General features: G+C 52.8%; 1 protein-coding gene across 3 annotated transcripts in view; it reads right to left on the bottom strand.

Moving 5' to 3' along the window:
• RRBP1 (ribosome binding protein 1) overlaps window positions 1-20,008 on the bottom strand; it is a 65,004-nt gene that overhangs the window by 21,388 nt on the left and 23,608 nt on the right. For 2 of the 3 annotated variants that reach the window (XM_058684809.1, XM_058684811.1), the window contains exons 2-4: window positions 17,110-18,985; window positions 4,068-4,216; window positions 2,744-2,866 (exon numbers count right to left, since the gene is read on the bottom strand). In XM_058684809.1, the coding sequence (XP_058540792.1) occupies window positions 2,744-2,866; window positions 4,068-4,216; window positions 17,110-18,964 (2,127 nt within the window). In that variant the 5' untranslated portion in view covers window positions 18,965-18,985. The remainder of the gene's footprint in view (window positions 1-2,743; window positions 2,867-4,067; window positions 4,217-17,109; window positions 18,986-20,008) is intronic. The other variant, XM_058684810.1, reaches the window with a different exon arrangement.

Genomic DNA, 20,008 nt, shown 5'->3' with positions numbered 1-20,008 from the left:
ATGATGAACACAGGATGCTGGGCCTGGGGACCTGAAGCCTCAGGCATGGGCAGAGCACAGGGTGGGACGGGCTGGTCAGGGGAGAGGGGCTGGCTGGGGTCTGTGTCATTCCTGGAAGAATGGCAATGGATGGAAGCCACAGGGGAGCAGAGAGTGACTATTCGAGAAAGGGTGATGCAAACAAGCCCCTGGGGTGAGGATGCTCCCTGTCCAGTGGGCCTCCAGCTGGGCTGGAAGAGCCTGGTGTGGGCCCAGCTGGCCTGGGGGACCATGGTGCAAGCGTCTCCCAAGATTCCAGGCCCTGTGCCATCCCGGTCCTGGGCAGGAGACCAGGGAAGTGGGAAATGCTCTCCTTCTCCAGGCCAGGGATGCCAGGGAGACCCACCCCAAAGGGCCAGAGTGCCCCCCGCACGTCCGTCCCTGGGCTGGGACAGAAGCAAATCAGAAGCTAAAGGAGGAGCTAGGCTGACGGGGTGGCCGCTGGGTGCCAACACTGCCTGTGTGCCCGGCCTTCCCTGAGCCCACCTGGGACCCCTGGCCTCACTGTTCACACAATCCTCTTCCTGGCTCTGCCCAGGGTGAGAGCCCACAGGAGCCCAAGGTCCACGCTAAAGGACACTTCACTGATCATCCACCGGAGCCGGGAGAGGTGGCCAACACTGTGCTCCCACTCTGAGGCAAGCAGGCGCCTCACTCAATTCTGTCAGTAAGATGGGGATCATGACCCCCATTTTAAAGCTGAGCTCACTGAGCCCTGGGGAAGATATGATGGTGTCCAAGGCCAGGAAGGCTTCCTCTTAGCTGTGTGCTGGCCTTGGGCCTTGGTGGCCATTCGCTAACAGGCAGCCTGCTAGGTTAAGTCAAGCAAGGTGGCCAGAATCACAGGGGACAATACAATGATAGGTAATTGCTTTGGTGATGACAACCATGGCATTGGGAGAGGAAAATGGGCGTTCTGGAAGGCTTCTCACAGGAGGGAGGGAGGGAGGTCAAAGGAGTCTTCAAAGATAAGGGGAAAATCTCCAGCCAGCCATGCAGTGAAAGGCATTTGAGGATAAGGGAAGAGCAGGAGGAGAAGCCCCGGGGTGGCAACAAAGGGTCGGCATGTCAGGGGAGCACATGGGGCAGGACTGCAGGGGTGTGGGCTTGGGTCTGAAGATTAAGACCCACTGGCAGAGCTTAAAGAGGGACCTCACAGGACCGTGTTAGCACTTGGGAGCCCAGGAGGGTGCAGGGAGGGTGTGGTCAGAGGAGCGGGGGCCTGGCTGGACACCTCGGAGCAAGATGGGTAACGAACACCAAGGGCTGTGTCAAGCGGCCACCACTAGGGTGAGCAGTAAGTGTCCAGCATGAGGGCCGCATTAAGGGGCCTCCTGCAGGATGTACTCCCTGCTTGCACCCGCTGCCCTGCCCACGGTAGCCAGAGACCCTGGGCATGGAGAAGAAACAGGCCACTGGGACTGGCAAAGGTTGTACCTCCTCACTCCTCACACCTCCAGCCCACCCTAAAGTCAAGGGGGCAGGCACGGAACTAGCCAGACAACCACATGGCCAACCAGCCGTGGGGACATTTGCTCCATTTCCTCTCCCCTGACCTTAATTCTGGGGCAGACAAATGTCACAGGGATTTCTCAGTTTGTCCAGAAAGAAGATACAGAAGGATGGCTCCCCGAAACCACAGATTTGACCAGTGCTGGCCTGCTGGCTCCTGGGGGTGGGAGGGCACTGATTCACGGCGCTGGCCCTTTTCTGTGGTGCAAATGCTCACGGCCATGGCGCACCATTGGCCGAGGCAGAAAGAGGCTGCGTGTCCGGCTCCTGGGGGCAGGGCGAGCGGCTCCAGCCAGCCTGCATTTCACCAACAACTCAAGACGGGCTCACGTGAAGGCTGCACGTGGACAATCTTGACAGAGGTGATGAGGCCCAGCGGGCAGAAGGCTACTGAGCTCTAGGGAAGGTCCTTCTCCTGGGTGGACCATTAACCAAGAGTTACCACCCAAAAAGCTCATCTGCTCTTGCCATCTCCACCAAATGAACTTCACTGTTTGGCTCAGGGCTGTGTCTCTCCGACTGAGGTCAGAAACTCAGGCTGCCTCGTTTCTGACTATTCTCGAATGAGCAGGTGGAGGTGCCCTGAGGAAGGGCTGTGGCCCAGACCACATGGGACATCCCCAGTCCCAGGCCATCTCCCTGGGCCCGCTGCCCAGACAGAAGGGGAAGTAAGCAGCAAGAGAGCAAGAGCAAGCCACAGAATTCTGCTGGAAAGAGACAGCTTTCAAACTGAGTGCAACTGGCCTCGTGGGACCGCGGCACCAGGACTTACTCCTCAGGAGAGAGGCAAGGGACAAAGCTCAGCGAGTTCTGGCGGGGGTGGCCTCTTGCGCTTTCAGGGTGAATACCCTAAAAAGATGGCCTGTCACTGTGGGACCGGTGATGAGGTTCTGGCCCATCCCCATCAGAGAATGACAGCCCTAACCCTCTACTTAACGTCCATGCGCACGTGTTCTTCATCATGGAGGGGAGCTGCCACCCCGCACAGCTACCCAGGGCCATGACAGGTGAGCCAGCCCCAGCTCTCAGACAGCAGAAGGCCTTCCCGTGGACACAGAATCCCTGGTGTGAGAGGCAGTCCCAAGCCAGCAGGCGCGTGCAAGGAGTCCAGGTGGGAAGGCCGGCCTGCGATCTGGGGACAGCACTGGCCACCGCTGCGGGTGCTCAGGACAGGGTGTGCGCTCAGCCGTACCTTATTGAGCTCCCTCAGTTTGCTCTTGGCGGCAGCTGCGTCTTCCTGCTCTGTGGCCAGCAGCTTTTCCTTCTCTTCCAGCTGGCGTTTCAGAATTGCCACAGGGTCGCCCTTCTGAGTGGCCTGGAAGTGCCCACAGAGCAGCGTTAACAGAGGGGGTGTGCAGACAGCTGGTGTGCCCTCCCACCCCAGCAGTCAGACCCTGACCCACGACCAGAGCAGGGGCCCGGTCCTGTGGGATGGGGCTTCTGGGTGAGCGGGTTCTAGCCCGACTCCACACACTTCTGGGGACGGGCACCCCTGCCTCAGCCACTCGGTCGGCCAGGTCTCTAGGCCCACTGCATACAGGAGCTGTTTGGACCAAAAGCTTTGCGTCTCTGCAGTAGGTTTTAGGAGCATGGTGCTTCCCACGAACTTGGGCCAATGGTGGCCAAGGCCTTTTCCTACCCCACTGAAGGGCAATTAGTCATTGTTTCTGGCTTGGGGCCTACCCCTTAGCTGCTGTGTGAGGCCTGCAAGATGCCTCGGGAGGCGAGGTGTACTCTGGGGACAGTGGCCTGAGGTGAGTCTGGGCCTGTCTCCTTGGAGGAGAGGTCCTCCCAACCTCCAGTCACTCGCACGCCAAGAGACACCCTTCCCTCCCCCAAGCTCACTGAGCACAAAGCTTCCTGTGACTGTGGGATGTGCCACACCTTGGCGAGAGTCAGGAAGGGAGTAAGCCCCGCTGGCCTCAGGTCAGGAGTCACTGGCCTGGCTCTCAAGACACCCCCCAGCATCACTAACCACTAGGGTGCCACAAAATTCTCCAGCAAAATTCCTAGAGTTCTGACTCTGGATGAGGAACAAACACGTGCCAGGCAGCATCTCCTGGGGGCAGCTCATTCGCCACAAGAAGCAGAGGGCGAGTGCCGGCCTCTGGACTGACCCCCAACAGCAGGAGGGACGTCAGAGAAAGGGGCTTCCAGGCTCCCCACTGTGCAGTGTGTCCCTACACCTTCTTTTCTGCACCCGAGCCCTGGCCACAGGCCAGCCAGGCCCCAGCTCCTGTGTTCACCCCCCCTGGCTCACACAACACAGAGCCCGGCCCTGACCCGTAACGGTCTTCCTGTTTCCGTGGCTGGGCTGTGGCTGGGCTGAGGCAGAAGGCAGAGTGTACTCAGGGTGATTCATGCAATCTGTGTCTGGGAAGGGGAGGCGGGGTGCCGCTGAGAGAGGCCAGTGGAGACTGTTTCCTGAACTCTGTGCATGTGGCCAGCCCAATGGGGTCACTCAAGGGAGGCGAGGGCCCCAGGACTTAAGGGGAGAGCAGGGAGGGCGGGTCTACCTTATGCCAGGTGTCCTGGATGACTCCAGCCTTCTCGGACAGGATCTCAATGAGCCGCTGGGCCTCACCCTCGTTGAATACCATGCTTCCGACCGTGGAGACCAGAGTCTTGTAAGGGAGGTAGAGAGGGCTGTCGGAGTCCGGGGGCGCTGTGCAGGGAGAGAGAAGGAACAGGAACTTACCCTCCGCCCCCAGCAACCAAGCTGGTCACACCTCAAAGCAGCAGGGGCCAGACAGCCGACCGAGGACTCTGTCCAGCTGCTTGGGCTGTACGGGCTGAATGTGAGCCTGCCCTGGGTACCCTGAGCTCTTTCAGAGTGCTGAGAAACGGCCCAGACTTCAGGTCCCTGCACAGTCGTCCCAACTGCCCGAAGAGAGCAGAGGGGGAAGGTCCCTAAGTAAAAGAAAGGCTGTTTTCCTAGGCTGGGGGAGACATCCTCACCGCCCCCCTTTTTATCATCAAAATGAGCAGAATTAAGCAAGGCATACCTTCCCCAAAGGTGCTTTTCCTTCCCCTTTTCCAGCAAACCGCTTGGTCCAGTTCTAGCCCTGCACAGCCCTGCACAGCCCTGCACAAGTGGGTTCACCCGCCTGCGGTGACCAAGCCCCATGGCTCCTCGTAAACATGGATCCCACTGCCACAACCCCGCGGTCACTGGAGAAGGATGGCAAGCAAAGGCCCGCATCTCTAACGCTGCTTCTCTGTGGTACCAGGGAAAAGGAGGCTCTTTCCACACATCCAGGTTCAAACACTGTTTCCGGCTTCACGAAGCCCGAGGCAGGTTTTAGGGGAGGGGAGGCTGGGCTAGGTTCTTTCACAGCGGGCCTGCCCACTTGTCAGTCCACGAGTGACTTCCCGGGAGGCACAGAGTCAGGTGCCAACAGCCACCTGTGCTGTGACTTCTGCGGTGCTCCTGAGGCCCCCTGACACACGCACACTCACTCAAGGCAGGCTCTCGAGTGGCCTCGAATGCAGGAAAGGGTGAACTGAGACGCCCCATCTGGCAGCAACCCCGCCTGAAATGCCCCGGGGAATGACTTATGCCGAGGCCCAGAGCTGCCCCGCGGCCGAACGACCGGGCCCCAAATGAATGAAATAAAGGGAAACAGGCCGGCCCGTGGCAGCACCTTCAGCTAAGCCCCCCTCACTGAGGACAACGCACGGGGAAGGTTTCCATAGCAACCCCAAATTCTCTGGCCTGTCACAATATTTTCACTTGCTAGTCACAATATTTTCATCGCCAGTCAAAGCATTTAGCGTGATACCTTAATGAGGGGAACGTGGGATGTGGGCGAGCTGGTTGCTATGAGCACCTTCATTGTAGAACTTCTTACCTCATGAGGCTCGGGAGATTAAAAATAACCACGGTGACGTTCAAGGCCTAAGAGCTCAAGAGTGCCATGAAAATGAAGTGGGGGTGGGGTGCGTGTTCCCTTCAGCCTTTCTTTTCATTGATATACGTATATAACACAAAATCATCTTGATGGCAAACTTAGAAAAACCACTCTGAGCACCGCTAAGCCAAAAACAAAGCAAAGACCGCTCTCAAGTTCACTACTGGAAGAAGACCCCACCAGTAGCATTTTGGTTTCCGGGGTCCCTGCCCTTCCCCCTCAGCCTGCAGGCAGATGCAGGTTTTCCAGAAGACGGAAGTCCACTATTTCAAAGACACAGGTGGAGCTCAAATGGACAGACGTTTTCCTTTCCTGACTCGGGAAATGTCTACTATGCTGTCCCAACAGGCTGGCCACCAGTTACATGTGGCCACTGGGCACTTGAAATGCAGCCAGCGTGGACCAAGCTGTGCTGCAGGTACAAATACACCCCGGTTTGAAGACTTGGTAAAATATCTGTAATAATTTTCTGGTATCGACTGCATGTGGAAATGATAATATTTGGGGAAAATTGGGTTAAATAAAATATATCATTAAAATTTAATTCTTTGTTTTTTGTTTGCTTTTTTTTCACGTAGCTGCTAGGAAAGTCTGAACTACACATATGCTCACACGGGTGGCTCACACTATTTCTACTGGACAGGCTGGTCTATTCCTTTCTAGCCCTAGGGACCCTCCAACCCCCCAAAAGTACGGCCGTTGTCCCTGCAGAGGCCTCAGACTGCGCAGGGGCTCGGGCATCTCTTGAAGCCTCTCCTAGACCATCCTTCTAGGCCCCCGTAGTCCCTACCACATTGCTGGGGGCGGGAGGGGGAGACATTTAGATAGTGGAGCCAGGCTTTGCTATGGAGCTCTGTTTCCCCACAGATGTCACCCCAGTGGTCTTGACAGACCGTGTTCCCTCTTGGATAGCCAGGACACTCTGCCTGCAGAACGTTGCCAAGAGTATTCTGTAAGAGTATCATTCTAATATACCTTTATTCAAACTTTCTTACCTAATTATATTTTCTTAGATGTTTTAGAGAACAAAGTAATGAAAACTTGAGCAGGTGCAACAATCCAAAGCTACACACAGCACAATTTAACTCTCCCCTGCCTATCGCCCGATCTCCCCACACAAACTTCCCTGGCCTTCTCTATGTTCATACGAACACTATCTTTTAAGGTATTTTTAGAGAGCCCCAGCTTTACACTTTTCCATGAAGTTGTTTAGGTAAGAATGCTGCCATCTTTGGGGCACCTGGATGGCTCAGTCAGTTGAGCATCCGACTTTGGCTCAGGTCATGATCTCGCAGTTTGTGAGTTCGAGTCCCACGTTGGGCTCTGTGCTGACAGCTTGGAGCCTGGAGCCTGCTTCGGATTCTGTGTCTCTGCCTCTTTCTGCCTCTCCTCTACTTGTGCTCTGTCTCTCTCTATCAAAAATAAAGGGAATGTAAAAAAAAAAAAAAAAAATTTAAAGAATGGTGCCATCTTTATTTCCCCCAAATCAGGGGAAGTAAAAATGAAAGAAAAAAGTACTTGGAAGTAGGCACCAGAACTTCTGGACCTCCGTGTGAACTGTCTTTGCTTCTGGGTTTCAAGATCCTCTCACCAAACCAGTGGCGCTGAGCTCACTTGGATGCCTATTCCTGGGAGGCGGGCACCCGGGCCACAAATCACGTGCTAACGGGAGCTAACTTGGGCCGGCATGTTACACATCTCCAGCAAAGACTCGAAAACTGGAAATAATCCCCGGCATTGTGAAATCTTAAGGCACTACACTAAATTTGTCAAAGACTAACATCTAATATGCTAAACCACTGACTTCACGAAGACCATGAGGCAGTGAATCGTAGTGAGACGAGCTCCTGAGAGCCTGCCCCTATAGTCTCTGCCTTGCCCACCTTGGTGAGTTCTGAAATACCAGGAATGGACGAGCAGGGAGGCCTGGAGGAAGGTCACAGCAAGAGAGCAAAGAGCGGAGAGACAGAACAGAGACAGAACTGGTGCCTCACTGCTCTGGAGTAATCCAGACCTGCCCGGCAGAGGACACAATAAACACCCGCAGGGACCGGGCCCTGCAAGGATGGCACAGGTCTGGCTCAGGGGGCAGCCTCTGGACATGTTCCTTCACCTCCAGGGGATGGCTCCTGTGGGGTCTGGGCCAGAACCCTCAGAGCTGTGGACTTGCCGAGAACCGGAAACGAGATTTGTATGTGTCACCTCCTGACCTTTAGTGCTGACAGCTAACTCAAAGAAATAAATAAAACCTCTGTGGGGCTGAACAAACATATCTGTGGGCCAGGTGTGGCCTGCAGATCACCTCTGCCCCTGGGCACTGGGCACCGCGGTCAGAACAAGGCCCCTGAGTCAGGCGGTCTGGGCTCAAATTCTGCGAGCTCAGCTCCTTCCTGCCTGTGCGTCCTTGGGCAAGTTGCTTCACCTCCCTTGGCCTCGGTTTCCTCATCTGCGAAATAGGGGTCATAATCAATCTTTCCTCCTTCCTAGCCTCACTGCCAAGATTAAATCCCAACACGTTTGGAACAATGCCCGGCACAAAACGCACCGCAGAGTCAACCAACAGGGCCACCTTCAAGCAAGCCCCAGTCACAGGACTGGCACAGGCCCCGACCCCTCCCTGAACAGACAGCGCCCACCGGGAAGGACTCAGGCGGGGCTCTGCCCTTTCCCCCACTCCCACCAGCGGGACGGAGAAGTCGTGCAAGGGTGGTGCCCAGAAGCCAGCCCTGAGGATAGAGCAACACAGCCCACGGACCCTCTGGCTCCTGCCTGGCACCCCCGTCTGTACCCTCTCGTGAGGCTAAGAAGGGCAACAGGGTTAGATAAAGCAAGGAGCCCTCTGCCTCCTGCAGCCCCCAGCCAGGGAGCATGCGGCACTGGGTAATGTGTATAACACCTCAAATTCCAAAACCATGCGCCCTTCTGTGACCATGCTGGGGGGCGTGGTCACCTAAAATCAAACTTGTCTTGCCAAGAGGCGCTTAGGAGTCCCTCTCTCCCTGTCGACTGCAAAGTCCTTTCGGGAAAGTTTTGTCTTTACATCCCCACCAGGATCCCCTGCGGCCAGGTGTCAGCACTAGGGAACTCGCGGGGTTCCGTGGCCTGGCACTATCACAGCCCCTCCAGAGTCCAGCTCAGGACCGCTCCTGTGCGGCTCCAGAGGACTCGACCGACAGGTCGGTGCTGACCGCTGCCCAGCAATGGGAGCGGGTGGCCACCCTGGCCCTGGGACAGCCCATCAGGTGACCGAGGCTCAACTCCAATGGCCGGTGCAGGTACCCTGACACAGCCCTGCCTGGGGCAGGCAGGTTCCAACGGTCTCTAGAGACACAGAGTGTGCTCGTACCGTGCACCTGGCAGTCAGCACACCACTGGGGGCGGCAGGGTTAAGTCAGAGGCCGAACTGCCAGCTGAGAGGCAGAGGAGACACAGGATGCACGGCAACCATGCAGTAGAGTCACAGAAAGGGAACCCAGGGAGGGCATGCTGCCAAGGAAGCGACGTGGCAGCAGCGGCAGGGGATGCTTTGGCCAAGCGCTACTGGGTAAGGAAACGGCGAGGGCTGTGCGGGGCTTCGGAAAGGGGAGCGGCAAGGACAGGCAGTGAGGCTCGGAGGGGCCTTGCCACTCAGAGCAGAGGGAAGTGAGACTGGAGTGAGTCCACGTCTTCCTAGGCCCCAAGGATCTGGATTCTATCTTACAGGCTAGAAGCAATGCCAGCAGGGAGGAAGGTCTGCAATGAGGAGATGTTATTTCAGGACACCTGGGAGACAAGGCTGGCGGGGGGGAGGGCAGATGAGGGAAGAGCCCCAGGGCCAGGGGCCAGGCCCAAGGGCCCCGAGGAGCTGAACTGGGGGGACAGAGGCCCAGGTGGTAACAAAAGTTTAAGATCTGTGCAATTATGGGCTTCCTGACCACAGCTGCCTGAGGACAGCGACTGGAGCCCCAGCACTGCCATGTTTTAACATGACTGAATGGAAAGTTCTGGAAGCAATGTCATCCAGCAGCTTCTCTGAGACACGAAGCGCCAAGACTGATTTGGCTCCTTCCCTAGGGCATGTTTTTGTTCTTGCAAAAAGGCAAAGTTGGAGCACCTGGGTGGCTCAGTCGGTTAAGCATCCAACTCTGGTTCAGGTCATGATCTCACGGTTCATGAGTTCGAGCCCTGCATTGGGTTCACTGCTGTCAGCACAAAGCCTGCTTTGGATCCTGTCCCCTTTTCTCTCTGCCCCTCCCCCTTTCGCATTGTCTCATCTCTCTCTCTCTCAAAAATAAATAAACATTAAAAAAAGAGAGAGAAAGAGAAGTTGGGCTTGAAGAACTTACAGAGAAAGGGAATGAAGGCTATGAAGGCTCAAAAGTCCTACAGAGATTTCAGAGCTTCAGACCCTGAAAAACTAAGTTTGAAAGAAAAAAGTATGAAACCTAATCTCAAGACATATCTGCGTGTACCTCAGCCCTAAGACAGCTGTAGAGTAGCCGCTGAGGTGGGCTGCACTTGGCCTGAGGGACCCGCAGAGACAGAGGGCCCAAGGCAGGAGGCTGAGATCCCTGACCGTCCACTGGCCACATGACTTCTGGGAAGTCTCAAAACAAGAGGTGAGCTGTGGCTTCTGCTTTTGCAAAAACAGGTAAACATACCAATCCATGTTACAGACCTTCAGGAGGAGAAATGCATGGAAAGGAGCTTCGTAAACCACACATCTCACAAACATCTAGTTGAGAACGATAGTGTCACAATCCTGGGGGCAACCCAGCAAGCACACAGTGAAGAAGGACACTGGGGGGTGGGGGGGATGGGATAGTAGGAAGGAAGGGGTGATGCTATTATCAAGTCGCATGCCTTAAGATTAGATTAAGTCACATGCTAAGGTACAGACGACTTTAGCAGTTTTTCTGAAGATCCTTCCCTATATCCCCTGACCTCTGGTGACTCCTGCCCCAGAAGGGTACAGAGCATGATCCTATTTGTGCATTTCCATCTGCTCTGGCACAGAAGGGAGTGGCCAGGGAGGCCTTGCACAATATGGAGCTGAGCAGCTCCCCCAGGACACTTCAAGGTTCACAGATGTGGGGAGCCACGAACTTTCCATCTTAGTTCAGTTTGTGATCATAGACTGGGTACCCAAAGGCTGGGACAAGGTTGAAAAGAACTGGCCACTTTCCTTCCTCAACCTGACCCCCCTGAAGGAGCAGGGACCCCCTTCTGCTGCTCAGAGGACCCATGGTCAGGGCTGGGCTGCCTCACAAAGCCCGAAAGGTTAGGAGCCCCACTCCATACAATGAGTGCCTGCTTATTTGACTCGCAGACAAATAATAGAGCTTTTTTTTTCCTTTCCATTTAAAAAAGAAAACGTATTTACCCAACAGATACAAAAATACTGATTTGAAGGGGTACACGCACCCCCCACTGTTTATAGCAGTATCATCAACAACAGCCAAACTATGGAGAGACCCCAAATGTCCACTGACTGATGAATGGATATAGAGGATGTGGTGTATATATACAATGGAACATTACTCAGCCATCAAAAAGAATGAAAGCTTGCCACTTGCAATGATGTGGATGGAGCTAGAGTGTATTGTACTAAGCAAAATAGGTCAATCAGAGAAAGACAATTACTGTATGATTTCACTCATGTGTGGAATTTAAGAAACAAAACTGATGAACATATAGGAAGGGGGGTGGGGAGAGAAGAGAGGGAAACAAACCATAAGAGACTCTCGATGATACAGAACAAACTATGGGATGATGGAGGGAGGCAGGTATGTGTGGGATGGGCTAGATGGGTGGGGGATACTAAGGAGGGCACTTGTTAGGATGAGCACTGGGTGTCGTATGCAAGTGATGAATCACTGAATTCTACTCCTGAAACCAGTATTACACTGTCTGTTAACTAAAACTTAAATGGAAAAAAAAAAAAATGCAGGTTACCAAAAAACTGGAAAATATGGGCGAAGGAAAGGTATTAAAATTTACCCATAGTCGGGTACCCCAAGAAGGCCTTTCTCCCACACAGACTCGTGTGTGTGTGACAAGGTCATCGTGGGGTGTCTGAGAGCGTTTTCCATCTCCTGCAGGTTGGCGGGGTTCCCCTGGGCCCTGACACGATGACGGTCTTCTGGCCTCAGGGCAAACAGGCCCGCAGACAGGGAAGGGTGTCCAGTGTGAATGCAGCGCAAGAGGGGAAGAGCCACGCTCAGCGACAGCAGTGCACCCACCAAGTTCCAGCGGAAGCACGACGTTCTGGAGCATGTGCAAACGGGCATCTCGCGCTCCCCGTCGGTCCTTGGTTCCTCTGGGGCCAGCCCACACCGTACTAATCTGGACTCACCTCTAGGCACTGGGACAAAAAGAGCTGTCCTAAAAGTGTAACTTCACACTCCCAGCCGAGGTATGCCAGCAAAGACCGACTCCGAGGGCAAAAACAGATTTTCAAGAAACCCCCACCATGTACACAACACACTTCCTGTAAGAGGGACGCAGCATTCCTGATAAACACCATGCACGAGTCCTGAGGGACTCTCCGAGAGCGAACCAGCGGAGGCCTGCAACCAGACTGCATGCACCCAGGAGCTTTAGTTCTGGGGAAATTTCCACTTCTCTGTGGCTCCCCGAGTTCCCTCTTCTACAAACAACAATAAAAGAATCTGCGCCTTTTGTTTCATAAGTAAGCGTCTTCTCCTTATTCTACACCTGGGTTTATAACGCTCCCCTCAAGTGGTCACCATCTCGACAGCACCACGTGAAGAGTCAAGTCAGGTGGAAGGTGCTGGAAAACGCTCACGTGGGCCTCTCAGCACTCTGAGCAAATTGTAAATCGTGAAGTGTCTTTGGGGAGCGATGCAGCACTGTGCTCCTAAATTGAAAACGGACCCGTCTTTTCACTTAGCAACTGTGTATCGACGTAGTTACTTTGCAGAGATACACTACAATATACGTACATCACTGTGGCATTAATTTTAGCAGCAAAAAAACCGCACGCTGGTTAATGCCATTTAAATAAGCAAACGATACATTCACGCTATGGGACAGGATACAGCAGCAGCAGCCCTGTAGGTACAATACAGAAAGATGTCACTGGTACCCTGGTACACAAGGCAAGCAAGCTCCAAGGCTGTGTGCACCGCAGGCCGCAACTGTGTATGCCAAAGCAATGAGCGGAATGGCTCCCAGGCTCCCCCATGAAAGGGAGGGAGTGGAAAGACTTTCGGTTTTCACCTTCCACACTTCTATGCTGTTTGTACTTTGTTTGCTGGAAGCACACATTTATACGCTAATAAATTTTAAAAGCGTGGATTAGGAAGGCAGGTGTTCACTGTCAGATCCAGCCACGGACAAGTGGTAAAAACCTGCCACACGGCCCTGATTTGCTCTTGTAGGAAAAACAGATCAGAAGTCCTGGAAGAGTTCCAACTGGGGCCTGCAGAAGCGTGTCCTGTGCCCGCCTCTACACCTGCCTGGTCTCTCTCTGGGGCGTCTGTCAGCAAGGACCCTGCTGGGCCCACCTGGTGACAATTGAGGACACAACCGTCTGTGGTGCCCCCCAGCTCTGGGGCAGGTTCTGCTGCTGATCTGTCGTGCATCATGGGCCAGCCACAGGCTCCACGATTTCACTTGTCACATAGCACTGGGATACGGAGGACGACGGGGAGCTCACTCCCACCCCACTCAGGATGCAGGCAGACAGAACAAGGCACTGGGTGAGCTGCGTGGTGCCAACTCAGAGCTGCAAAGACATGCTCATTTTTACAGGCTGCCTGGCCTCCTCCTGGTGGCTCTGGTCTAGAACGGCACTGTCCTAACTGACTGCACTGATGGAGACACTCTTCCCTGCACTGTCCAGCAAAGGCAGCCACTGGCCACAGGGCACTGCTGAGCACTTGGAATGTGGCGAGCACAACTGAACCAGTCATTTGACTGACTTTTGATCGATCTGAATGCTAACTGAGATAGCCCCCATGTGACCAGCCCTAGACTTCTAGCTCTCTGGTGCCCACGGTTAAAACTTCAAGGCCCTAGAGCCCTCCCTGACCCAAGTTCAGGTCTCCTCTATTTGGAGAAGGAGCTCCTTTCCTGGCCTGCTCCACACCTACTCTCCAGGCATCTCCCCTAGCTGAGGCCGCTCACATCTCCACACCCCCAAGTTTCTAGATGCCTGGGGCCACCCAGCCCAGCCCGAGCTGTGCTCTTGAGTTGAGTGCACAGGGCCATGGAGAAGCTGGTGGTGGGCAGGCCCTGGACAGAAATACAGAAGCTCCACCCCAGCTAGTGGGCAAGGAGGTCAAAAGCAGGCAGCCAGGGCTGACTGCAGCATCTCGAGCAAAGGAAGGAACACGGGACATGCAGTATGACTACATGAGAGGAATGTGGCCTGCTTCCCATTCAGCAACACGGTTATGGCCACAAGATCACCGCCATGGATGCTCAATGTGAGTCAGATCAGTTCTAGAATGCTAAACATGTATGAGATGTCATCACAACGGAAGAGTGAGTGAACCCTATTCTATCATACTCCACTTGGAAAATCCATGCCGTCCATAGACACAGGTTGTGGCTAAATGAAAACATGGAAAGAAATCAGCATTCTGGACAGTGGGAATATGGCTGCAAATGACTGAAGGCTCTCAGAGTGGAGAAGGGCCTTGATGGCTCGTCACTGACATCTGACTTGAGAGTCGTCTTCAGAGCAAGCCCCAAACCGCATGTCTGTATTTGGGAGCGCCAAACACCCAAACACCCAAAGCACACACTTCACTTACTCTACCCTCAGGTCCACAGTCCTTTACAGACAAGAGCTGCAAAGCTGCCGGAAGCCAGGCATCATGGAGACACCCACCTTGCCCTGTGCCATCCTGGCAGTGACTCAGGGGTCCTTACTACCTGCTCCCCACCCATCCCCCACCCCTGCACCAAGTGTGGTCCTGGAAACAACAGCATCAGCATCTCCCAGGAGCTGGTTAGAAATGCAGAGTCTCAGGCTCTGCCCAGAACTGTGAGTCAGACTCTTTACCTTAACAAGTCCCCCAGGGGATCCAACTGCATAGAAAGTTGGAGAAGCAATGCACTTGGGCATATCCCCACTACTTCTGAACACACAGATTATTTCAGGATCTTCCTGGTGCTGGTGCAGGGAGTGGCCTGCATCTACTCTGGGGGTGGGGGTGGGGCTTCAAGATGGCTTTACACCCCAACCACAGCAGGTGGAGATCACATGACAAATTACATTCAGGAAAATGACAAATTATAAGACAGTTTTTTCCCCATGTCTCTAGGCTCTCAAACCCCCTGAAGAATAAAGAAATTCGCCTTTCAGATGTCCTCTCAGCTGCACATAATACCCTGTGTGGCTGGGTTTTCATTCTGGGTCTGACGATCCTGTGTGGTTGCTTTTGTGGCCCAGTGCCCCATATTGGCCTTTGTGATTTTCTCATTGCAACCTTGGAGTGGCGTCAGGCCTCCCGATATCTGGGCTGATTAATATTAATTTTGGCTGTCTTTGGTATTTTCTGGGGTTTTATTTTTTTTTTAATTAAATCTAATTTATCCAGACCTTACATGTTTAGAGGGATCCATAAGCAGACTCTTCCAAATCTTGAACATGTTGCCCAAGATCAGAACATTTCTTCTTCCCACTGAAATGAGGCTGCCTCCCCTCACTGAAGTTCTCAGGCATGACAGTCTGCTTCAGGACCATTTTATTCTCTGACCTGTCTGTCCTTGGGCCAGCACCCTAACCTGTAATTACAATGGCATGGGAATATATTCACACATCAGACACAACTGGCTTCCCAAAAGCTGCTTAAAAAAATCTATCCAATATTCCAACCTATTTTCCCCTCCAGAGGGACTTTTAGAATAGTTTTGTCAAGTTAAAGGCGGGAGTCAGCGGGGGAATCCCATTGAAATTTTGACTAGAATAATTTTAGTAATAATTGTCATTTTATCCATAATATTTAATCTCTGGAATTTCTTTTCTCTGTTCAAATTCTCTCTTAGGCCAGCAAGGTGTTGTGTGGGTTCATATAGGTCAGAAAGTTAGGTCTTCCTCCTAACAAGGTTCTCTATTTCTGGCATATTAGTACCACTTGCCTTCCTTCCTAAAGTATCACATTTCTATTCTGTGCCTTGTTTCAGATGCCTAAAGCCAAACATGGTAACAATGGCCACAGGACATAGGCCACAGGAAACAGGAAGCTCTATTCTGAACACACCTGATGCTTTACAGAAAACAGGCCACTTCTCAGTTCCATCCCTGTCCTCATGTCTCAAATACCCTGTCCCTGGGTCAAGTGGAACATCAACTTAAAGACAAGGCAGCAAGCCTTTCCTCTGGCCTGCGGAGGCAGACGGAGGCTGAACATTTGGATTTTCAGAGGGCTTTGAGAAACTGGCCTCACCTGTGGGGGCCAGGTGGGCTCATCCTTGAGGCTCAGCAGAAGCCTGAAGCTGCTCACACAGCACAGGTCCCCCCATAAGGAACTGGGTGCTGCCTGAACAAATGCCCCCCCAAAAGGTGGGGGAGGATGGAAACCTGAGAAAAGGTAATGCATCTCCACAAAGAGGCAAGAAAGGGAAACCCAGCTAAGAACACAGGGCCTTGTGCTGGATAGCCCCTATCCAGCACAAGGCCCAAACATCTCAGACCCCCTAAGATAACTTGGTAAGACAAATGCAATTAATTATCCAAATCAACTAATGGCTAGTCTAAGATATTAAAAAAAAAAAAAAAAAAAGGAAGAAAGAAAGAAAAGAAAACAGAAGACTGCCATATCAAATGAGTGATGAACAGGAAACAGGAACTCACTGGCCCAATTTCTATAATGCACACTAAAAAGATAACAGAAAATTACCATTCTGTATTGTATATATATAAAACGGTCCATGAAATAACTGGGATAGGGAGTTGGGAAGAGGAAAAACTGGGGATGGGGGTGGATGCCATTGTTAACCTTAAGAACATCCTACCATTAGTCATTCAACAAACATACAGAAACGAGTACCAGGTGAGGTAAGCAACAAACAGGCTGGCAGAACATACTCAGACGTCTAAGAAAGATTTGCCAAGACACAGAAGTGTTTCAGATTGCGTGGTGGATGGAATTACTATTCCTAATTCCTCACCACTCCTTGTACTCACATACTCACACCTCTTACAACATCACTTGGCAGTCCCTCCCACTGGAGACAGTGCACTTCCTACCCCTTGACTCTGGCTCAGTCACATGACTTGCTCTGGCCAATAGGATGCTGGTTTGACATGTGTCCTTTTATAGCTCTACTGTAACCAGGAGAAGGACCTCTACCCTCCAGAATCCCTGAAGCCTCAGCCTGGGCCCCAGAATGAACACATATGGAACAGACCTATGCTCGATCTACAGCAAGGGGCCGAACCTAGTTAAACTGCAGCGTGAAGCAGAGCCACTCAGCTGAGACAACCCAGATCAGTCTACTTTCAGCCAATTCAACAGAAGCACGAAAAAGAATAAATGACTGCTGGTGTAAGTCACTGAATTATGGGATGTTTGTTACACAGCTTTGTTGTAGCAACAACTAACTGATACATATGGCTCCCCCAAAGGGAATCCATAAGCTACTAAAAGATCGCTTTTCCCTTCCAGTTCACAGAGAAATCAGAACTACTTACCAGGCTCACCTTTCTTCTTTGAGCCAGACTTCTTCTTTGCAGAAGCCTCTTGCTTTGGTGCCTCTTGGCTCTGGACCATATCTGCATTTTTGCCTTGGATAGGAGCTGACTCTGTCCTTTTACCCTGATTGGCAGATGTATCCACCTTTTTGCCCTGGTTGGGGGACCCTTCTGACTTTTTGCCCTGGGTCAGGGTTCCCTCTGCCTTTTTGCCTTGATTGGGGGCCCCCTCTGCTTTTTTCCCCTGGCTTGCAACAGCCTCTGCCTTTGTGCCCTGACTAGCAACTGAATCTGCCTTTTTACCCTGATTCTGGGCCCCCTCTGCCTTTTTGCCCTGATTCTGGGCCCCCTCAGCCTTTTTGCCCTGGTTGGGAGCCCCCTCTGCCTTTTTGCCCTGGTTGGGAGCCCCCTCGGCTTTTTTGCCCTGGTTGGGGGTCCCCTCTGTCTTTTTGCCCTGGTTGGGGGCACCCTCAGCCTTTTTACCCTGGTTTGGGGTTCCCTCCTTTTTGCCCTGGTTGGGGGCTCCCTCCACCTTTTTGCCCTGGTTCTGGGCCCCCTCTGCCTTTTTGCCCTGGTTCTGGGCCCCCTCTACTTTTTTGCCCTGGTTCTGGGCCCCCTCTGCCTTTTTGCCCTGGTTGGGGGTCCCCTCTAACTTTTTGCTCTGGTTCTGAACCACTTCCACCTTTTTCCCCTGATTGGGGCTCCCATCTGCCTTTTTACTCTGGTTTGGGGTCCCCTCCTCTTTTTTACCCTGGTTGGAGGCCCCCTCTGCTTTTTTGCCCTGATTCTGGGCCCCCTCTGCCTTTTTGCCCTGATTATGGGTCCCTTCTACTTTTTTGCCCTGGTTGGAAGCTCCCTCTGCCTTTTTGCCCTGGTTGGGGGCCCCGTCTGTCTTTTTGCCCTGGTTGGGGACCGCTTCTGTCTTTTTGCCTTGGTTTGGGGTTCCTTCTCCCTTTTTACTCTGATTCTGGGCCCCTTCTGCCTTTTTGCTCTGATTCTGGGCCCCTTCTGCCTTTTTGCCCTGATTCTGGGTCCCTTCTGCCTTTTTGCCCTGATTCTGGGCCCCTTCTGCCTTTTTGCCCTGGTTCGGGACCACTTCTACCTTTTTGCCCTGATTCTGGGCTCCCTCTGCCTTTTTGCCCTGGTTGGGAGCCCCCTCTGCTTTTTTGCCCTGGTTGGGGGGTCCCTCTGCCTTTTTGTTTTGGTTCTGGACTCCCTCTGCCTTTTTGTTCTGGTTCTGGGCTCCCTCTGCCTTTTTGCCCTGTGCAGTGCCAGTGGCTGGGGTACTGGCCTTGGCACCCACTGGGGGCACAACCACCATAGGCACCTCTTTGGGAGCAGTTTCCAAGATGGCAGCCTTGGAGGTAAGAACTTGGATAGAATTCACTACAGAACTAACTGCTGGTTCCACCTTTGCCACTTTTTTCTCCTTTTTCTTTTTGTCCTTAGGGGAGGAGGCCAGCTTCTCTTGGGGCACAGCTGGTACTGGGGCTACAGGGGCAATGACCACGGGGGGCTGGACTGGGGTTGGAGCCACGGCCACTGCAGGTGCCCGCACAGGATCTTTGAGAAGGATGGTCACGTTGGGGGCTGGCTCATGGTCAGGTATCTTCCCATTGGGTTTCTCTTCCTTTTTCTTGGTCTTTCCTTTCTTCTCCACTGTTTTCTCCTTCTTTTTCTTCTCCACTTTCTGGTGGTGCGTTTTCGCCATCTCCTTGCGCTGGTTGGCTAGGGCTTCTTCATATGACGTTTCCTTCATGGAGAAGGTGGACACCAGGAAGATGCCGATGGCAGAAACGACCATGAATCCACCAAAGACCACAACCCCCAAGGTCTGAGTGTCGTAAATATCCATCCTGGCTTGCTTTCCTTTCACCTGCCAAATACATACATGTAGGTTACTTTTTGTAGAAACAGAGGCATTTGACAGTTTCCATCCTCACCCCTGCCCCCAAACTTAAGGTTTTGCTAATCCTTCAGACTGATAAAGTCGAAGAAACAAATCCAGACAATCTCTGATGTCATCCATTCCTTCCTGCCCCTCTTCAGGAGTGAGTTTTTATGCAAGATATGAGCAGCCCCTACTAGTGCTAGGATAGGAAGTGGCAGAGAAATGGCAGAGTACAGGTGTGGACACATAATACCCTGGAGACTCAGAAGCCACAATCACAACTCAAGAGATTCTCCACCGTGGGGGTCAAAGATGCACATAAGCATGAGCACAGGCGAGGTGTGAGACAATGGGGAGTGGTGAGGACTGGGGCATGAATGCCCCAGTAAACTAGGGGTACAGTGTCACCCAGCCATTGCTAATTATTGTAGAAATGTTGAGTGCTGTGTTGAGAGATCTGCTTTTTCACACTAGGCCAGAAGTGTTTTTTTTTTTTTTTCTCTCCTTAAAATGAAATCGACTGATTTATTTTTTTTTTTTATTTTTTTTTTTTAAATTTTTTTTATTTTTATTTTTGGGACAGAGAGAGACAGAGCATGAACGGGGAAGGGGCAGAGAGAGAGGGAGACACAGAATCGGAAACAGGATCCAGGCTCCGAGCCATCAGCCCAGAGCCTGACGCGGGGCTCGAACTCACGGACCGCGAGATCGTGACCTGGCTGCAGTCGGAGGCTTAACCGACTGCGCCACCCAGGCGCCCCTGAAATCGACTGATTTAAAAAAATACCATGTGAACCAAATCAAGTACTTCTGTAGGCTTTCGGCTGCATGCGTTCTGGCCAGCAGCCCCTGGCCCTCTAGCTCTACTTTGCTGCCTTCCTTTCCCTCTTCTCCAGTGCTGACAGACAACAACCGAGCGTCAGAGACAAAAAACCTTCACAATCCTGAAAAGTGATCAAGAAATTGTTGAGGAAAAAATGGCCTTCAGGTTACGTTCCTAAAGAGTTG

The sequence above is a fragment of the Neofelis nebulosa genome, chromosome 9, assembly GCF_028018385.1.
Source record: "Neofelis nebulosa isolate mNeoNeb1 chromosome 9, mNeoNeb1.pri, whole genome shotgun sequence".
NCBI lineage: Eukaryota > Metazoa > Chordata > Mammalia > Carnivora > Felidae > Neofelis > Neofelis nebulosa.
This window is presented reverse-complemented; position numbering and strand designations above follow the sequence as displayed.